General features: G+C 48.4%; 2 protein-coding genes across 5 annotated transcripts in view; both read right to left on the bottom strand.

The window, feature by feature from the left end:
* Positions 1 to 107: 107 nt before the first annotated feature.
* On the bottom strand, positions 108 to 10803 carry GIPC1 (GIPC PDZ domain containing family member 1). Of its 2 annotated transcripts, XM_072602082.1 has the most exons (8): positions 10714 to 10803; positions 7352 to 7435; positions 6332 to 6651; positions 4223 to 4408; positions 3720 to 3900; positions 1480 to 1592; positions 1223 to 1304; positions 108 to 1094 (listed from the first exon to the last, which is right to left on the bottom strand). In XM_072602082.1, the coding sequence occupies exons 3-8, from the start codon at positions 6617 to 6619 to the stop codon at positions 943 to 945; spliced, it is 1002 nt and encodes a 333-aa protein (XP_072458183.1). In that variant the 5' UTR covers positions 6620 to 6651; positions 7352 to 7435; positions 10714 to 10803; the 3' UTR covers positions 108 to 942. The 2 variants fall into 2 exon arrangements, with proteins under 2 accessions (XP_072458183.1, XP_072458182.1); XM_072602081.1 differs by lacking the exon at positions 7352 to 7435 and having other exon boundaries at positions 10714 to 10782.
* A 7301-nt stretch (positions 10804 to 18104) lies between these two features.
* The window catches only part of DNAJB1 (DnaJ heat shock protein family (Hsp40) member B1), a 28143-nt gene continuing 26578 nt past the window's right edge, over positions 18105 to 19669 (bottom strand). For all 3 annotated transcript variants that reach the window (XM_072602073.1, XM_072602072.1, XM_072602074.1), the window contains one exon: positions 18105 to 19611. In XM_072602073.1, the coding sequence (XP_072458174.1) occupies positions 19381 to 19611 (231 nt within the window). In that variant the 3' untranslated portion in view covers positions 18105 to 19380. The remainder of the gene's footprint in view (positions 19612 to 19669) is intronic.

The following is a 19669-nucleotide window of genomic DNA, read 5'->3' as shown; positions in this document are numbered from 1 at the left end:
CCAAGGTCTCCTAATTCAATTTGGGGCACAGAGGGGATGGATTTCAGTCTACACATTCTTTCCCAGTTCAAACTCAGGCCCCCACCCCTTAGGCCACGCAGCTCAGCTCCACTCAAGAGATCTCTTTATGTTAAAGACAACTCAAATATAAAACCCCCCAATCAAGTCCTGCCCCACCCCTCAAAGTCAGTGAGGGCAGTTGGGGATCCATGGGGATACCTAAGGGAAGTCAGTCCTAGGACAAGGGATGGGTTCACAGCAGTCAAGTTCAAATACAGAGGTAACAGGTCTGGGGAGTCTCATAGTGGTGATGGTGACCCTATTGCAGTTGCTGGAGTGAGAGCAGAGAAGAGGGGGTGGAAAAGTGGCTGCCTGGTCACCACTCCCCTCCCCTGCGTCAGGGAAACCAGTAGAGGTCACAGCCTCCCCTCTGAAACGAAGCTGGGCGCCCCAGGGAGGGGAGTGGGGCCAGTTTGGCAGCTGATGTGGAAAAGTAGAGGCGGGAAGAAGGGGGAAGCTTACCAGCTCTCCCTCCCCCAATCCAGACACTGAGGTAGGTGGGAAGGGGAGGAGGGGGGCTCCCTGGGGACCCCAGCCAGGCTGAGGAGGGAAGGGCTGTACCGATTGGATGGAGAGCACTGAGGGTCAGGCCTTCTCCCTCCTACTCTGGCTGTGTGGGGAATGTTGGATTCCAGTGGTGGTGATGGTGGTGAAGGCCTGGGGGCCTGGATCCTTGGCTCATCTCTTCTCTCTGACCCCTCCTCCCTCTCTCTCTGAGCCCCCAGACAAAGACCGCTTCAGTGCTCTCCCCCCTAAACAGCAATGATGGTGCTGGGATGGGTCCCAGGTGTCTGGTCTTCCAGACTTTTTGCTCCCAAGGCCCCAGGGCCCTGGCACATGTTAACTCTGTCCCACAATTCCTCAGTCAGTCCAATCTGAGTCCTAGTAGCGCCCAACTTTGGCATCTCCAATCGCTCCCCACACATCGAAGACAAACTCGTCAGGGAAGGCAAAGTCACCTAGCCGTTCGTCTAAAGCCTCCGCCAGCTCATCCGGGTTCCGCTTGTCCCTGCCCAGTTCTACCATGGTGGCTGCTGCTCAAAGGAAAGAGTGGGGTCAGCAGCCCGGATCCCCAACTCCTAACGCCTGCCCAACCCCCTGCAAGCGCCCAGCCCAGCTCCCCCCACCTCCAAGCCCCACATCCCTGTCCAAAGAAGCTCACCCAGCTCTGTGTCCCGGATGCCCATGTAACTCTCCAACAGGTCATCCACCTTCTCGATGGCCTTCTCCTCGAATGCTGAAGGCTGGGTGGGTGTGGGGGGTGAAGAGAGAACATTCAATTCAACGCAATCTGCATTAATTACTTACTATGGTTCCATATGGGGGGAGGGAGAGGGTGGGGGTGGGGAGAGAGAACTGGGGTCAGAAAACAAACGATAGGGGAAAGGGGACATGGGGGCCAGCAGTATGACCACTTACCAGTTCCTCCACCGTAGCTGGACCCCGAGAACGGAGGCGAAGAGTCCCCCTGCCAGTGCCAAGTTGGGGTCCTGAGCCAGGGCGGGCCCCTGCAGACCTCTGACTGATCATGTCTGAGACAGGCAAGGAGGGTGTCAGTATCTCACCTCTCACCCATGGACTTTGAGCCTACTCAGAGAGTCTGAGAACTTGATGGGACCCAGGCATCAGTCACTAAATTTGACACCCCCATTTCACATATGAGGACATTAAGGTTTAGAGTAGTAAAATCATCTCCCCAAAGCCATAAAGCTAATAAGTCGCAGGGCTTACATTCAAAGCCAGGTCTTTGGCACCAAACTAGAGTTCTTTCCATTACCCCATCCTGCTTCTCCCCACCAAGCCCCAGCGGAATGGGAGCTCCTGGGCCCCAACTCCAGTGGGGGTAGAAGGGTTTCTACTTGGGGTCATAGGACTCAGAGTTGAAAAAGGACCTTCACTTGGGGATGGTTTGTCAGTGATGTGAGAACTTATCAAAGGAAAAAGACTTGCCTAAGGTAACAAACACATAAGTTACCCAGGCAGGATCCAAACTCAAGTCTCCTGACCCATAACATAAGACTCTCCACTGTCTCAAACTGCTTTGAGGAGTGTCTTGGCCCCTGATTCTTCCTCCCTTGGAGCCCCCTCCCAGAGCTGGGACAGAATCCAGGCATTCCACTGGGGGCTGGAGATGGGACAGCTCGGTAAGGGGGAGGGTAAGGGTTTTCTGGGGTCAGAAGCTCTGCAGCTGGGAAACGACGCTTGTTGGAGGGAGGAGGGATAGGAAATGAAGGCCCTGAAGTCTGGTGCTCAGAGCTGGGACTAGAGTGGAGCAGATAAAGCACTGGATCTGGAGGGCCTAGGTTCAAATTCTGACTACTACTTATCAAGACCACTTTAGGCAAGCATCTCTTCCTTCTGGGCCTCAGTTTTCTTATGTGAAATAAAAGGTGTCAGACAGGATGTTCCCAAGGGCCCCTCCAGCTAAGAGAGAGCTGAGCAGCCAGAGCTCCAGGGGACTGGGGAAACCAGCTGTCTGGTTCCCACAGTAGCACCTCCAGCCCAACCCTGGGTGGCGCCTGAGGCCAGATCCCAGGCAATCAAGTACAGGGAGCAGAGCAGGATGCCTAGCCTCCCTCTCCACTCTAATATGGGGGAGCAGCCTTTCCAGCCCCTATCCAGCTTCCAACATCTCAGCCTGTGTAAGGGAAGCAGCTGGATAATGCCTGCCCTCTCCCCCTTCCCCCATCTTGGCCCAGGACTCCAGTCCCATTCCTGAGAAGCAACAGAGCCAAACGCAAGGGGGCTGGAGATGGCATCAGTTATGGGCAGCCAAGCATTCCAAGCAGGGGCTCCCTGTGACCTGGAGGTGGGGACCTTGAGGGTTTGGGAAGTCTGAATATGAGAGAAGAGGGAATGGGGGAGTGAGCTAGGGGGAGGGTGGAGGGGATTGAGTACTTTAGAGGGGATTGATGTGAGTCTGGAAGAGGAAAGGGGAGGGGTTGGGGGGCAGGGAGACTGTAGGCAGGTACCTTAGGGAGATTTTTAGGTAAGGAAACAGGGAGAGGTTTAGTGGAATTGAATTGGGCAGGGGGACCTTAGAAAAAGAAATAAAGTTTGTAGAGGCTGAGAGTAGGAGAGGACATGAGGGAAAGAGACAGAGGTTTGGTTCAGCAGGGCGATAAAGCTGGGGTATTAACAGTTAATAGATAAGGTGCGAACTGGGTTGCCAGAGAGATTGCCAGGAGAGGAACATGCCAGGGGGTGGCAGGTGCTGCCACCTGAGACCAGTGCTTGGGGGAGGGTCATATGACGCAGAAGGTAGGGGGGAAGCTCCCTCCCCAGCCCCTGAGGGGGTGGGTCACAAGCTGGTGCCTGCAGAGACTTCAGGAAAGCAAACCCATTAGTCCTGGGCCTATTCCCTGGTAGGGAGCTCCCTCTATGGCCTGAATACAAAGGTGGGAGAACACTTGTTGGCTGCTGGGAGAAAGGGATCTCAACCCACCCTGGTGGAGGATTCCAGAAGGTAGGGGGTTGCCCCTTTCCTCTCCCAGAGAGATCAGATAGATTTCAAGTCTCCCCAATCTGGGCAGGATGCCTAGGCTACCTTCTCATCCCAGTTCTCAGGTCCAACAGCCCTCTCCTCTCTCAGATTTCCACCCACTTCCCAGTGCCCACCGTCTTCTCTGGACCCTGTGCCTCCAGGCTCTGACACTCACCAAAGGCCTTCCGGGGCTCTGTAAGCTTGAGGGTGAAGGTTCGGCCTCTTGGCAGGTCCTTGAGCATCTTGGCCACTTCATAGTGCCGGCAGCCTAGCAGGTTCTGCCCATTGATGGATTCTATCATGTCACCCACACTGATCACCTGAATCCTGTCAATGACACTCCCCTCCTTGATGCGCTGTTGAAGGAGACACACCCACTTTGGCACCATAGGCTTTCAACACCCTGAGCCAGCTGCCCCATGAGGTGGGGAGGGGTGTGTGTGTGTATGTGTGAATGCATGTCTCTGATGCTTTGCCTCTGGGCAGGGATTGGACAGACCCCAGTTTCCCCTTCATTTGACAAATGAGGAAAGTGAGGATCCTAGAAGTCAAAGGACTTGGCCAAAGTCACACGGTAAAAACCTGTTAGGACTGGGTGAACTGATGTCCTCTAATTCTAACTCCAAAGTTCCTTCTGTTATGTCATGCAAGCCGCCCCCCCACCCCACCCCCCAGTACCTTGATGAAGGCATAGCCAGCTCCATTGTCGGTGATGGTTAGCCCCAGGGCCTCCTCTGACTTGAACACTTCGACCTCCTTGCGCTGGCCTTTCACATGGGCGAAGATGAAGTCCTCCAGCCCTATCTGGCCTCCAAGCAGCTTCTCCATGTCTACTTTGTGTGTGTTGAGAGTGCAGAACATTACCTGAGAAGAGAAGCAGGCCTGAGGATAGGCAAAGGACCAGTAACCAGCCCACCATCTGTAGCCCTCAGGGCATACCTTATTCTTTGTGGTAGCCAGATGTGGGCAGACCTCTGATTGACAGAGTGGTATGTGGGTTTAAATGTTCACAGCCCAGGAAGAAGACCCTTCCATCCACATCCTAATCCCCAGGGAAGCTGTTGTCTAGTTTTGTAGCTCCTCCCCAGAAGGACCCCCAACATCTGGATACCATCTCAGGATGCAGACAGAAACACCCACTACAACCCCCATCTCTATCCCATGGTTTCAGTGGTGGAAGGTACTCTCTGTTAGAATACACCAACAAGAAGGAAGCAGCAGTCACAAAGAAGCTCACCTTAGTTCTTTTGGGCAGGATTACTAAAGCAGAAGATGGAGAGATTCCTATAGATACAGTTTACTTAGATTGTAGCAAACCAATGGATGAAATAGTTTATGCTGTTCTTATGAAAAAGACAGGAAAATGTGGGTCAGACAATGTTAAAACTGGTTGGGTTTGGAACTAGCTGAATGGCCAGAACCAAGTAGTAGCCATGAGGGATTGGAATTAGGGACACGGTCTGAGCATCCACACAGGAAAGATGAAGACTGTCTATTGTGTTGATTATGACATGTAAGTGAATGGGTCACTTACAGAAGGTGGCTATCAGTATGTATAACTGGGACAGTACAAATGGATGATGAACTAGGCCCGGAATTAAACAGGAGAGTTGACTGGAATGCCTTCAGGAAACTGCAAATGACCCCAAGCTTCTTTTTGAAATAAAAGGCCCATCTTTTGAAGACCCATTTTCTAACTATTTTTATGTGGATACAAGAGATAGCATACAACTGTCTCTGAAGAATTGGAAAGTTAACAGAGATAGGAATGGCAGACCTACAGATGATGCTGTAGTACATAACCAATGAAGAACATCCAAGAACAGCAGCGAAACATGTCACCAGAGAAATTATGACAGGAGAAAGGTTATATGGTAGGGCAAGAATGACATATGGACAGCCTGTACTCCAACAGAAAAAACAAGGAAGGCCTACAGCTCATTGGGTGGATCCCTTGGGGTGAACTAACGGGAAGGCAAGGGTGAGAACTACATAGGATGGGTTGAGATCTGCATTGTTAAAGGGAACTATATGAGTATTTGAGCAAGTCAATTCAGAAGGATGTCTGTAGTGGAGTGTCCTAATGAATCTGTGCTTGGTCTTGTGATGTTTAGGATTTTGATTAATGATTGGATGATAAAGACAAAGATGATATGTCCCAATGAAACATGTAGATGACATAAAGCCAGGAAGGTTTGCAAGTACACTAAGGGATGGATTCGGAATCCCAAAAGATCTTGACAGGATAGAAAACTGGGCAGAATCAAATAAGATGAAATTTCATAGGGATAAATGTAAAGTCTTATACGTGGGTACAAAAAAAATCAGGTGCACAAGTACAAGATGAGGTGGGAATTGATTAGACAGGAGTCTGTCTGAAAGAGCATTAATAGATACAGAGATTCCAGGAATCAAGTGATGGACTTGCCCTGCTCTGCTCTGCTCAGACCACACCTAGAGTTTTGTGTTCAGGCCTGGTTACTCCTCAAGCAGAGACTGCATAACCATCTGTTGGCACATCACAGGGGGGATTCTTTTGCAGGTGTCAGTTGGATTAGATGAATGTTGGGGGTCCTGAAATTCTGGGATTCTGTGACCTTGGCAAGCAGCTTTCCTGTGGTCCAGGATCTGGCCCTCGAGTCTGGCCCCTCCAGATTCTGACCTTCTCTCCAGCCCACTGTTAGGTGTCTACCATCTAGTTCTCCTGGCACCGCCTCCCCTTTACAACTCCATCCCACCTACCCTGTCCTACATCTAGGTCAGAGACCCAGCTCCTGACAGTCATACCTCAGCAGGGGCCAGGCGGAAGGCCTCCGCAATCTTGCCGTACAATTCCTTCACATTTGTGAAGCCTTCAATTCGGCCTGTCGGGCTTCCATGGGCCAGCTGGGTGTGGAACACCAGTCGGGGCCGAAGAGATGGGGGCGGGGGAGGTAGGCCCACGTGGGGCCCCCCTCCCCCACCCCCACCCAGGGGCCCTGACTCCCCCACACCTAGCCCACCCCGCCCAGGCTCTGCCTCCTCATTTTCCACCAGGGGTGGTGCCTTCTTGCGACGGCCAAGTCCCAGAGGCATGGAAGGTGATGGAGGGGGGGCTCCCTGGAGATCTGTGGATGGCAAAAAGGCAGACTGTCCAGGGTATCCTTTCAAGCCAAATTAAAGACCAGGTAGGTCAATGGAGTGGAAGAAGCCATGAATTTAGAGTGCAAGGACCTGAGTTTGAAACCAATGCTTACTACCTGTGTAGTAAGTGACCTCGGGCACTGTCACCCCCTCTTTGGGCTTTGCTTTCCTCATCTATGTAAGAGGAGGTAGAACTCCCCAGTCTCCAGTATCTCTTCCAGCTCTCAGGTTCTGGTCTTATTAGTCTTCTGCTCCAGAAAGGTTCCTCAACCTTGGTGACACTGAAGCCCTGGGCCCATAGGATCTTCCCTCTCCTCTTATTGATCACTTGTGATTGTTTCTCAGCGTCTCAGCCAAAACTGATGCCTCTCTTCCCAGTCCTTACCCTGTCCTGCCCTTCCTCTAGGTATGTACTCACATTATCCCTCATGACTGTCCACGTGTATCTGCTGAAATTGTTCCATTCAAAGCCCCACCACCAGTGCTACTCCCTGCATGAAGTCTTGACTAATTCCCAAATCTGGAAGTGATTTCACTGGACTCACGTTTCTCCTAAGCCTTGACCCCTTGTTTGCACTTATCATAATGTTCTCCCTCATATCAGTTATTTGTGTCCTTTAACTGTACATGAGGCAGTATGAGATAGTGGAATGAGTGCTGCTTGAATCTTATCTCTGACACTACCTGTGAGTCCTTGGATAAGTCACTTCTCCAGGCTAAATGACTAGGAAGGCTGTCGTCTGATTCTCTGCACCTCAGTCTCCTCATCTGTAAAAAGAGGAGGTTGCAGGAGATGAGCTAGGGTCCCTTCTGGCTCAGAATCTACAATCTGCTAACACCAGGATCTGTGTCATATTTATCTTTGCACGCACACAGACTCATATACATTAGGAGCTTCATGCTGATTTCTTGAGTGGATGTTGCTTTAAAATAAATGAAGCCTCAGTTCAATTCAATTCAGTAAACATGTATTAAGTGGTCTATTTTGTGACTGGACAATGTTAGGTGCTGGGGAGATGCAAACTTTCAATCAGACCTAGCCTTATGACGTTTATGGTCTAGTAGGGAGATAAGGCACAAAGATTAAGTATAATACACAATTAGCATAAGTATGCCAAAGTAAATCAGAGATATGGGAAAACAAAGGGCACTAAGGAGCTCTGAGGAAGGTTATTCCAGGGATTGGGGAAGTCTTTCTGGATATTACATCCCTGGAGGATGTAACATTTAGGTTGGGCTTGAATAGGCTGAGTCAGAATACAAGTGAGGGAAGTAGAGGATTCTAGGGTAGGGGAAAGAAGCATTTATATACTGCTTTCTCTGTGCTAGGTGTTCATGGAGAGAAGCAGCAGAAGACTTGAAAGATCGAGTGGTACTAGAATCTATATTATCTCTTTCCTTGTATCCTCAATACCCAGCACAGTACTCTCCTACATGTGGAAGGCACTTGATAAATTTTTGAACTGAACTGAAATTAAATGATTCTTAATTCATTCATTCATCCATCAATCCATTACTGAGAGCCTTGATGCCAGGAACTGATGGGGAGATATGGAAATCAGCAGCAACGATGGCCCTGAGGGATCTCACTCTAAGGATGCCTTTTCTAACCAGCTTATGAGTTCTGAGGGTAGTGTCAGCACCGACTGCTTCTCTGGCTTCCCTCCACTGTGCCTAGCACAAGACTGACTAATTCACAAATACTTAGTTCACTAAGTATAATATTCTGTGAACTCTGTAAGGGCAGGCCCTGGACCCTGTTCTTCTTCCTCTTTATTTCCCATGGCTGAACATATGGCCCTTTTATAATCTGGCAGAGCCTTCAACTTAGAGTCCCATGGTCCAGTGGGAGTATCTCTCGCTCCTCCCTCTTCTCCTTCCAACCTCCCATATTTCTAAGTTTTCATTTCCCTTTCTCCCAGGCATACGGAGCCCAGTGGTTAAGAGAGAGAGGAGAGAAGCATTCCAGATGTTGGGAAAGGAGCTTGTATATGTTGGAATAGAGAATTTGGTGGGAATACACTAAGGTTCTTGGGGATGGAGGAGAAGATTTAGGGCAGCTGGGTGGCAGGAACTCCAGGCTCCCACCCTCAACACAAGAAAAACCCGGAGATACCATGAAACTTGATCTTTATTGGCTGTGTGCCCATGTGAAGTCTCTTCAGCTTAGATGAGTCTCAATTTCCTCATCTGTGAAATAGGTACAATACCCTGTCCACCTCACAGGTAAGAAAAGGAAACACTGTAAATCTTATAGCATAATAAAATACAAGTTAAAGAGAAAAAGATTTGGGGAGGAAGGGGTTTCCATAAGCTTACAGGGCAAGGGGCTGGGGTAAAAGAAGAGAGCACTCTGCTCTGGCTCCCCATTTCATCTGGGGCGTTGTTCTGGATGGAATGAGGGCGGGTCAGGCAGCGCTGATTCAGCCAGACAAACCAAACCGGCTACTGGGTGTTTCCTGGGGAGAGAATGCTGGCTAGATGCCTGCCCTATTCAGCAGAGATGAGACTCAAGTATTTTTAACATCCCCCTACCTCCCATCTCCAAGCTGTTCTCCCAAGGTTCAGGATACTTGAGTCTCCAGAGAACTACCTTACTCCCTCTCAAGTTCAGGGTTTGGTTAATAAGTCTCATTTCTACAGTGTTTATAGTTGACAAAGCATTTCCCTCAAAACAGCCCTGAAGTAGTGCAATTAGTATTATACCCATTTTACAAATGAAGAAACTGAGGTCTAGAGAAGAAAAGTGGCTTCTCCACACGGCTCATAAACAGTAGAATTGGTTTCAAATACAGGTCTCTCCAACTCCAAATTCAAGGCCTTCATAGATTGTTCTAAATGGGACTTTTGAGTATGGGATGGGTGGAAGGATAGGGAAATCCCAGTGGATCCCTTCTCTGGGAACCAGTGCCCAGCAACCTCCCTAAAACAAAAGATTAGGTGGAGGTAGTGAAACCTGTAGCAGGTGCCCACCCCACCCAGCAGGAACATGAGCATGAGAAAACTGGAGCCCTGAGTCACAGGGGACAGTCACAGGAGCTCCAAGGGGAGGAGCTGAGCCACCACAGCCACACCTCTCCACCCTGGGCTGGGGATACTTCTCTCATCAAGACTTCAATGTACCCAGTTCTGGAGGGAAAAGCCTGAGAACCAGAACAAAATTCTTGCTCCCTACATCATCAGTCCAATGTCGAGAGGACCAAACCTCCCTCCAGGTTTAAGGAAGCTTTAGTGGGGATATGTGGGGGCCACAAAGGCTAGATAAGGGGGCTCCCCTCCTGGTAGCCTAACACCGTCTCCTTGACCCCTTCAACTCTGTAAAGCCAGCTTGGGCCTCGAGGTTCAGGCTCCTATAGCACCAACTCCTCCCAGGTCCCGCGGCTCCAGACCCCCTCCCCTCAGGGTCTCTTGGGCCCCCCACTTCGAAGACCGCTCCCCTCCACCAGGGTTCCGAGCCACCCGGCCACTCGGCCATCTACGGTTGCCCGATCTTTGGGAAGGTGTTCCCAGACGGTCTCTAGGCCTGGAACCCTTTGTGTCCCACAGTGCGTCCACTGTCCACGCTGGAATATGCCCCACGGCCCCACCATCCATCTATTCCCGCGTGTCCCTGGCAATCACGGTCACTCCAGGTGCCCACCCCCATCGCGGCTGTGTCCTCGTGCCCCGGCTTGTCCGGTGCTCAGTGCCCTAGATCCCCACCCCCTTACGCTTCCGTGTCCGTGGGCTTGTCCCCACTCATGTTCTCTCTAGTCTTTAGTCCCAGTGTGCCAGTCTCAGGGGTATCTGTGTCCATGCACTGTCCAGTTCCCTCCCCACGACCCTCCCTGAATCCCCCGCCCCGCGCCGTGCCTGTGCCCTTCAATCCACGTCGCGGGACCCCCCGCCACCCCGGCCCCTCATGTCTCCGCGTGTCTGAGCCCTCTGGGTCCCCACGCCCGTCATCCCCGTGAGTGTTTGTGGGCGTCCCTGTCCCCGCGCATTCGGGCCCTGCTGTCGCGCCCGACCCCCAGAGTGCCTAAATCCGGCCCCCAGGGGGCACTCACCTGCGGCTGCAGCCTCCGCGAGAGGATAGTCCCTCCGCGAACTCCAGCCGGCCGCTGCCGGGGCCTCCCTTTCCCACAGCGGCGTCCAAGAGTGGGGCGGGGCTGATTCCCGAGGCCGACCAATCGCCGACCATCTCTCGGGCCTCTGGTCCAATCAACGCTGTTATAGAGTCGGGGTGGGGTCGGCGGACACATTCCAGAGGGATCCCTCCGCCTCATCCTGTCTCTTCTTCATCCACCCCACCCCATACTCCCCCGCTCCCTGTCAGAGTGGACTAGTCCTACCTGCCCAAGTAGCGATGGACCGTACCACTTAGAAGGATGCATCGGGGGGAGAAGGGAATACTCAAGAGCAGAAGCCTAAAACTCTGAGCCAATCATAAGAATGGAAGGGAGGCGTGCCACCAATCAGATCGTGGGATCGCAGAACCACGTGCTGCACCCTGGGTGTCAGTCAAAAGGGTGTCTGGAGGCTGGTATCCTCGGGACGGGAGTCATTGAGGGTGGAGATAAGGACGCGGACCCCGGAGGGAGAGGGGAGTGCTGGGACAGGAAGAGCCGGAGGCCCGCACTAGTGACCATGCGTTAATTTTACAAATCCAGCTATCGAACGTGGCTCCTCTACATAAGAATAAGCTCACTTTACATTTCCCTGGCGCCTTAACATTTGCAGTTATCCTGGCAAGTGTCCCCATTTTGCAGCTAAAGAAACTGAGGCTGCATAAGTGAAAAAGACGCTAGGGAAATGTCAGAACCAAGATGGTGATTTTTATTATAGGGAACTCCTGGCTCGCAAAATCCCTCTACCAATGCAGCTCCTCAGGGCCTCTGGAACTTGAGAGTCCGAAGGAGCTGCCTAGTGAGAGTTTAAGTGCCTTGCCCAGAGCCACAAAGCCAGAACGTTGCCACGCTGCTTCTCGGCACCCCTGAAATCACTAAATTCTAGTTGCTATTGTTTGCAAGATTAGTACACCATGCTGTGCTTTTCTAAAACAACATCCCCACAGCCTGTGTTCAAATCCGTCCTCAGACACTTAGCAGTGTGATCCTGGGCAAGTCGCTTAACCTGAGTGTGCCTCTTTCCTCAGCTATAAAATGCAGATTGAAATAGCACCTGCCTCACCTACCTCATACTTGTTCCTAATCTTTCTCTAATGCCTCGTCGTACTTTCAAAATAGAAGCCATTGTAGGCAGATTTATTATCCCCAGAGACTCTACCCTTCTCCTAAAAAGTCCAATAGAAAACACTGAATAGAGTTTTAAGTGCAAAAGCCCTGGGAAAATGAGATATTATGAATCATTGTTGTACATCTGAAGGAAGGATAGGGCACAACAGAAAAAGCCCAGGGTATGTAGTCAAATGCTAGACTTGTGTAAATCTCCTTTGGGATTTGGTTCCATTGTAAAATGAGAGAGCTGGATTAAGTAATTCTAAAATGTCTTCTGGTTCCCAGAGAATTCTACAATCCGTTCCGGGGACCTAGAAGATAACTTCTTGAGACCTAAGTCGGAAAGGAGTGAGTTTTTAATACGCATTCTGGGAATTGTAGTTCTCTTGGCCTCCCCTGGGAAACAGAGTGGGTGGTGTTTATTCCCTTTCCTTTCTACATCAGGATAGAATTAATTTCTGTAGTTCCCAGGAGGGAGGAAAGGCCGGAAGCTGCCCTCTGATCAAGTTGCTAGGGACAGACTGATTATTGAGGGATCTCTGGGTTATAGTTAGCAAGTAGAACAAAGCAGAGGAAAAATCCAGAGAAGAAAAAGCAACGTCGCTTACCCCCAACCCCTTGGGGCAAACAGATCAATCTTATGTATCAGGAAGTCAGGGACAAGAGAGTGATTGTCTCTTCTCCTTGTTGCTGAGGGCAGGAGGAGGTAGCCTCTGCCATTCCACTAGAGTGACTAATTGTCCTGGTGAATGCCTGCAATACTCCAGTGTTGGTGAACTCTAAGGAGGCCCCTCAGCACCCCAGACTTGTCTCATTCAAGCAACACTGACAAGATCTAGAACTGTGGAAATCACAGAGGACAATCCTCTCATTTTACAAGGGAAGAAACAGGTTGAGAGAGAAGAGACTTGCCCCAGGTCAGGCAGTTAGTAAGAAGAGCTAGAATTCAGTGCCAGGTCTTCTGATTCCAAATTCAGTGTACTTTCCACCATTTCCCACCTGAGTTTGGAAGGCAATGAGGCAGAAGAGAGTGTAGTAGAGACAACAGGAGACAGATCAGGGCTAGCAAGGGCCACCAGTTCCTAAGGCATTGAAACATCCCCAGGCAATAAGTGTGTTCATCCTTCGTTGCTGAAGAAGACCATGCCATCAGAGAAATAATGACATGACTTGCACTTGACCTTGTTTTGAGTGAGGGAGGGCTGTGCAGGTCACCAGCCTCACTTCTCCTCTGACTCCCCTGAATCCACTGACCAGATATTCATCAGGATGACTGGAGGTGAGCCAGGATGAGGCAATTGGGATTAAGTGACTTGCCCAAGGTCACACAGCTAGTGAGTGTCAAGTGTCTGAGGTGAGATTTGAACTCAGGTCCTCCTGACTCCTGCACTGGTACTCTATCCACTGCACCACCTAGCTGCCCCAGGCAATAAGTAGGGTGCAGTGGGAAAGAAGTTTGGATTTGAAGTCAGAGCCACATCTTATTAGCTGGGTAATTTAGGATGACTTGTTCCACCTCTGAGTTTTCTCTGTAAAGTGTAAACTTCAAATCTCTTCTCTTATGAAATTTACTATCCTATGACTTAGTTCAAACTTGTCATTCTACAAATGGGTAGAACAAACCCCAGAGATGAATATAACAGATATAAACTCAGTTTTTGTTTTTTTTTCCCCCCTCTCAGAGGAAGATCCAGGGCATCTTGACTCTAAGGCTCCTTCCTAGTTCTAAATCCTATAATTTTATGACTTCTAGATACTTTGCTTAAAAGTAACATCATTATTGTGTCACCAGAGGAGTGGATGGGAGAGACAGTAAGGATGAAGAAAATGAGAAAATAGGCTCATCAGGAAGAGGAGAGAAGAAATAAAGTGGAAGAGGACTGGGAAGGGAGCTTCTGGGTTCCTAGGCTTTAGAGCTGGGAGGGCAGTAAGAGATCAGTTTCACCAACCCCTTCCTTCATTTTACAGATGAAAGAACTGAGACCTGAAGGTAGAAGTAACTCACCCAAGATTACCCAGGTAGCCAGTTAGAGAAGTGGGATTTGAATGTAGGTTTTCTCATCTGCTCCACCTCCCTCCTCCCCATTTTCCCACCATTCTAGGATGCAGTTTATTGATGGTACCCTCCATAAGCCTGTGTGCAGCCTCTAGCTCACCCAACCAGCCCAACAGGATTGGGTTGGGCAAGGGCACTGCTGGGAAAGGAAACCTGAGGCAGAAAGGCCGGAAGCAGAGGCAGGGATTCAGGACCATACTCCAAAGCTAAACGGGTGCCTAGCAAACCTCGGGAAACAATCAGGGATTGCTTGCAACCTCTGCTCAAATAGCCCTTGGTAATAGCTAGGTAAAAGCTTCATTTGGAATCAGTTAGGTTGACTTACTCAGAGACATTGTGGTCTAGGTGAAAGAGCCCTGGACTCAGCCCCAGAAGATTTGGCTTCAAATTTCACTTTTTGACATTCTTTTTAACTATGTGACTCTAAGCAAATCACTTCCCCTCTCTGGATCTCTTCTGTGTACTCAGCTGTAAAATGAGAGGGAGGTTGGACCAGATTAATCAATCAATCAACCATCACTGTGTACCAGGTCCTGTGCTAAGCTATTGAGGACACAAAGAAAGGCGCAAGGAGTCCTTGCTCTGAAGCTTATGTTCTAGTGGGGAGACTGCATGTAAATAATTAATTATGTGTGAGATACATACAGAACAGGTTGAAGAAATCATCACAGGAAGGTTCTAGCTCTAAGAAGGGCTGGGAGGAGGGGAGGAGGCAGGGAGGGCCCCCTTTAGAAGGTGATCTTTGCACTGAGTCTTGAAGAAAGCCAGGGATTCTAAGTGATGGGGGATCAGGAAGGTGAGAATTCCAGGGATTAGGGATCAGCCAAAGCAGTCATGGGGACAGGAGTTGTGGTACTGAGTTCGAGGTAGAGAGAGTAGGTCAGTAGGGTTGAATTGCAGAGTGAATGGAGAAGTGAGAAGACTAGAAAGGTAAATTTGGTAACATCTTTACATGCCAGAACAAGTGGCCTTAGATAGCTTCTTAGGTCCTTTCTACCTCTACAGCACTCAACTAATAAGGTGTGTCTCTGATTCCAAATCCAGACTTCTTTCCCCCTGCACCCTACTTATTGCCTGGGGATCCTTCTGAATGTTGTGCAATGAAGAGGACACTGGATTGGCAAGCAGGAGACTCAGGTTCAAATTGGCTTAAATCAAGTCCCTTTATCATGCTCTGGGGGAGAGTTCAGTTTCCATCTATAAAATGAGGGGACCAGCCCCTTTTGGCTCTAAATTCTTTGATTCTCTGTCACTGACTTGATTAAGGGTGCTTTCCTAGATGGATGAGAGGCATTGTTTAGTATGGATGGAGTCCTGGAAGAAGACCTAGGTTTGGATCCTGCCTCAGAAGCTGAGCAGCTTTCCAAAACCTAATCTCTTTGAGCTTGTTTCATCTATAAAAAGAGGATAAAATGAGCTAATGTATAGAAAGTGTTTTGGAAAATTTTAAAGCACTGTAGGAACCTGCACTGTTATTATTAGAGACTGTATGAAGGTACCTTCCAACTGACAGTTTGTGATTCTGGTCCTGACTTTGTAAAAGATCATCAATTACTTGCATGTAGACCTAGAAGCAGGGGTGGGGAGAGGAAGAACCTAGAAAGATGCAGGCTGCCTCCTTGAGAGTCACTACCAGAAGCCTGACAGGGAAGAGAGCTCTCTAAGCTGCTGGTTCCCAGGCCAGATCCCTGGGGGCACAGAGGGGTTAGCTTTAAATTCCATAGCTCAGCAGAAAAGGGCATTATCACCCTCAGCTGACAGCACAGCCACTGAATTCCTTTCAAAGCCAACCTCCAAGCTTACTTCACACGAGCGCCAGCTTTCTTCCTCTCTAAAAATTGTCTGTGACTCCTAACCTGGTCCTTGTACTAGGAGCCTCCCTACTAAACCCTGAGAATGAGTTCTCCACCAGTTCCTTCTTGAACAGGGATTAGAGGCATAGAGAAGGGGACTAGTAATGGAAATGAAATCAAAATAGTGATAGGAGTAAGATCTAGAGATCTGAAAGGACACTGGGAAATCATTGATTCCAACCTCTTTGTACATAGCAATAACAGGACCACACCAGACTGTGATTTGTTCAAAACTGCACACAGTAACTAACCAAGCTGGGGTTCAAGCCTGAGTTCTCCTAGCTCCAAATCAGTTCCATTCCACGATTTCCACATGCCTGTGGTACATGTAGTGAAACTAACCTAAGCTAATGTATATACATAGTATCCCATCGCATAAAATGTAAGCCCAAGAACAGAAATTTTTTCATTGTAACCTTCATACCTAATATGATGCTTGGCATACAGCAGATGATTAATAAATGCTCCACTGATCTGATTTTTATTCTAACACTCATAACCCAACCTGGTGAGCTGGGCAGGTAGGTGGATATTAACTAGAGCTTTAGAACCAAGCTCAGAATTCAAATACAATGAGACCTGGATTTGAATCCTCACAGAGACATCTGGTACACATTACAGGGCCAGGTGAGAGTTAAGTGCTTTAAAAACATGAACTGACTCTGGGGCCTCAGTGCTGGATGTAATGGTACAGCAAACTAGAAAAACCATGTAACCTGGAGTCAGAAGAGGGAGCACTTCCAGTCCGACTTCTGGAGCTTCTAGTGGCTGACCATTGGTCATTAACTTCATCCTTCCAACCTTTTTCCTCATCTGAAAATGAGTTTAGTATTGTCTATGCTAGAGGACTGTTTTAACATTCAAGGGGGAGAATACATGGAAAGTATTCTGCCAACCACACAGGTGTCAATCATATGAACTTCAAGGTATGCCAAGTATCATCTCCTTTGACCCTCAGAGCAGGTCTGGTATGGAGGCTGTGCTGCAGGCCTACTGTACAGAGTTGGCCACACAGCCCAAAGCTCCAGATGTCAAGGTCTCTCCTAAGTTCGGTCATCTTTACAGTATACCATGCTTCTATTTGTAAATCACCCCTCACATTCTACTAAACACCTGAATAAAGCAGGTGATTGGAAAGGATTTCAGTCTCAAGACAATACCTGTCATTTTGACACTCCCAATAGAAAACTGCTTAAAGCACTCCCTGTGTGGCCTTGGGTTGAGGAAATCGTACCTCTTTTAATTTGGTTACCTAATTTGCAGAATGAGGCACTGGACTAGTTCAGGGATGGGGTCCAGCAGCCCCAAGTGTGGTCCCTCGAACCCAAACTTCACAGAACAAATCCCTGTAATAAAAGGATTTGTTCTGTAAACCTTGGATTCAGTCAAAAGGCCACACCCAAGGACCTAGAAGGCCATGTGTCCTGGAGGGCAAAGGCTCCCCACCCCCTGGACTAGATGATCTTTCCGGGTCACTTCTCTTTGCAATTAAACATAACCCTTTTACTATTTTGCTCATTTCAAATGGAGGTTGTTGGGAATATTTCCTCCGGGGTTTAGTGTGAAAAGCTTCCTGGCTAAGTTATCTTAAGACTGATATATGCAGTGATGCTTGTCTTTAGAAAGGAGAGGGACTGATAGTTTTGCGAACAAGGGTCCTCACGAATTCATAGGTTCCTATTCAGTATGTCAACTCCTTGAGGATAAACTTTGTATTTTTTGTATCCCCATGGTTTAGCACATGGTAGGTGTTTGACAAATGCTTGTCATATTGATGACCATTTGTTAGTGATGTTATGCAAAAAATTATTGGTAAGCTTCAGAATTGGGACTAGATGGGTATAGGTAACTGCAAAAAAAAATTATATCTTAGGTCAGATCCTAGACCAGAAAAATAGCAGATATTTTATCCTATTTTGATTTTTAAAAAAAATCCACTTAAAATATGTTTACAGAAGGGTTTCTCTGGGTGGAAATTCCCCAGGTAGAACTAGGAACATGGTGACATTAGTTAATGACTCAGGTAACTACTGGTTGGTTTTTCATGTTTGATTAAACTGTACACCAAGAGGGTAGTGGTAAGGTCTACTGTAGAATTGGTTAGATGGCAATCAAAAACCCTCAGGAATGCCTGGGAAAATCACCTACAGGATGTTTTATCAGGGATTAAGTCTTCAGGCCTTGAGAAGACAAGTTCCCCTGGTCCCTCCCTTGTATCCCTGGGTAGTAGTACTCCAGCCCATCCCACCCCTGCCAGTACCCTCCCTCCAGATCTAGAATACCCCTGAAACAGAGTCGTGGGAAGGCTCTCCTGTGGTTTAGCATCAGTCTTTAATCCTGACGTACTGCACATTGACAAGTCAAATGCTTTGGTCTCATGTCTGCAGCAGCAACCTTACAATTAAATCTACAGGCCTGAGCACCAGACCAGTTTCCAGGGAAGAGACAAAGTTGTTTCAAAAAAAAAACAACCCCAAAAATTTCATTTTAATTCCAATATGGCCCCATACAGAGAGCAGCAGCTGTAATGCATTGGGTTTTTTTTTTAAGTGCACACCAAATTTATACAGATTTATACAAAAATTATTTACAGAAGTTCCATGGTGCTCCTGTATCAGAAGCAAAGACCCTTTTATCAAAAGGGATTATAACTAGGGCTGTGCTAAATTCAAAAGGATTGGATCCCTTTGAGAGAGTCCAGAGTCCATTTGTTCAGATGGGTCAGGGGTTAAGGGATTCAAAGGGTCAGTGCTAAATCCTGTACATCCCAGGTGGGCCAAGAAGAGGAAAAGACAACAATGGACCCAAGCCTATGAATCAGCTAATAGAGAAATGACTATAGAGAAAGAGTTTTAGAATGCCCCATTGGTTACCCAAATCAAGTCTCCCAATTTCTCCCTTTCTGTTAGCTTTTGGATACCAGCAAGGCAATTCCGAAGGTAAATTATAAGGTTTCAATCCAGGACAGCAAGAAAGGATGTAATTATTTTTGGAAGCAAAAATGAGACACGTGAAGACAAAGTTGGAATAAAATACATATCAGTAACACCACAAACAGCAATGAGGAGCAGAAATGGTCTTGCAACCAGGACTGTACTCCAGCAGACAGCAACTAACACTAAGAGCCAAAAGTGCTAAAGAACAGCAAAGTCCAATGGTGGTTCTAATGCTTTCCATCTAAAGGAAGGAGCAGAGTCCAATTGTGGTTCTAATGCTTTCCATCTAAAGGAGGGAGTGTGTATGTGGGGGTAGTTGGTATAGCTCAGAATCTGAGCTGGAGATGACAGAAAACTTGTATTGTTCCTGGGAAAAAGGGGAGGAGGCTAGTCATACTGGCACCATTTAAAGAGGGTCAAATTCCTTGGAATGATTGTGTACTACCCCATTACCTGTGAACCTACTGTTTGAAAAACCACTGAAGCCTAATGCAAGACTTTGAAAGATTGTAATATATTCTCTGGAAACATTCAGCATATGAAAACCCTCTGTGGTCCCTCCCACCCTGGGGGCCCACAACTGTTGGAGATGGTCCAGAAAACCTTGAGCTTTGGAAATGTCCTTGGTTCAGTCCTTGGGGAGCAGAGATTGCTATATAGGCAGGATCTGCTCCAGGACGGTTCTTGAAGACTGGGGAATTCTGTCAGGAAAATTCACTTCAAACTCAATAATGAGGTCCCCACGTTTCTCTGGTGTTTTGGGGAGGGGAAGGCCTTCTCCAGGCACCTTTCGCCTCATTCCGGGCCTGATGACATCCTTGAACACTATCGGTATGGTCCTGCCATCCAGCGTTGGGACATTCACTGTACAGCCACACAGGGCCTAAAAGCAAAGGCATATAATTAAATAGATGAACAACTAAGAGGGAGAGAATTCTTCT

Source organism: Notamacropus eugenii, chromosome 4 (genome assembly GCF_028372415.1).
Source record: "Notamacropus eugenii isolate mMacEug1 chromosome 4, mMacEug1.pri_v2, whole genome shotgun sequence".
Taxonomy (NCBI): Eukaryota; Metazoa; Chordata; class Mammalia; order Diprotodontia; family Macropodidae; genus Notamacropus; species Notamacropus eugenii.
This window is presented reverse-complemented; position numbering and strand designations above follow the sequence as displayed.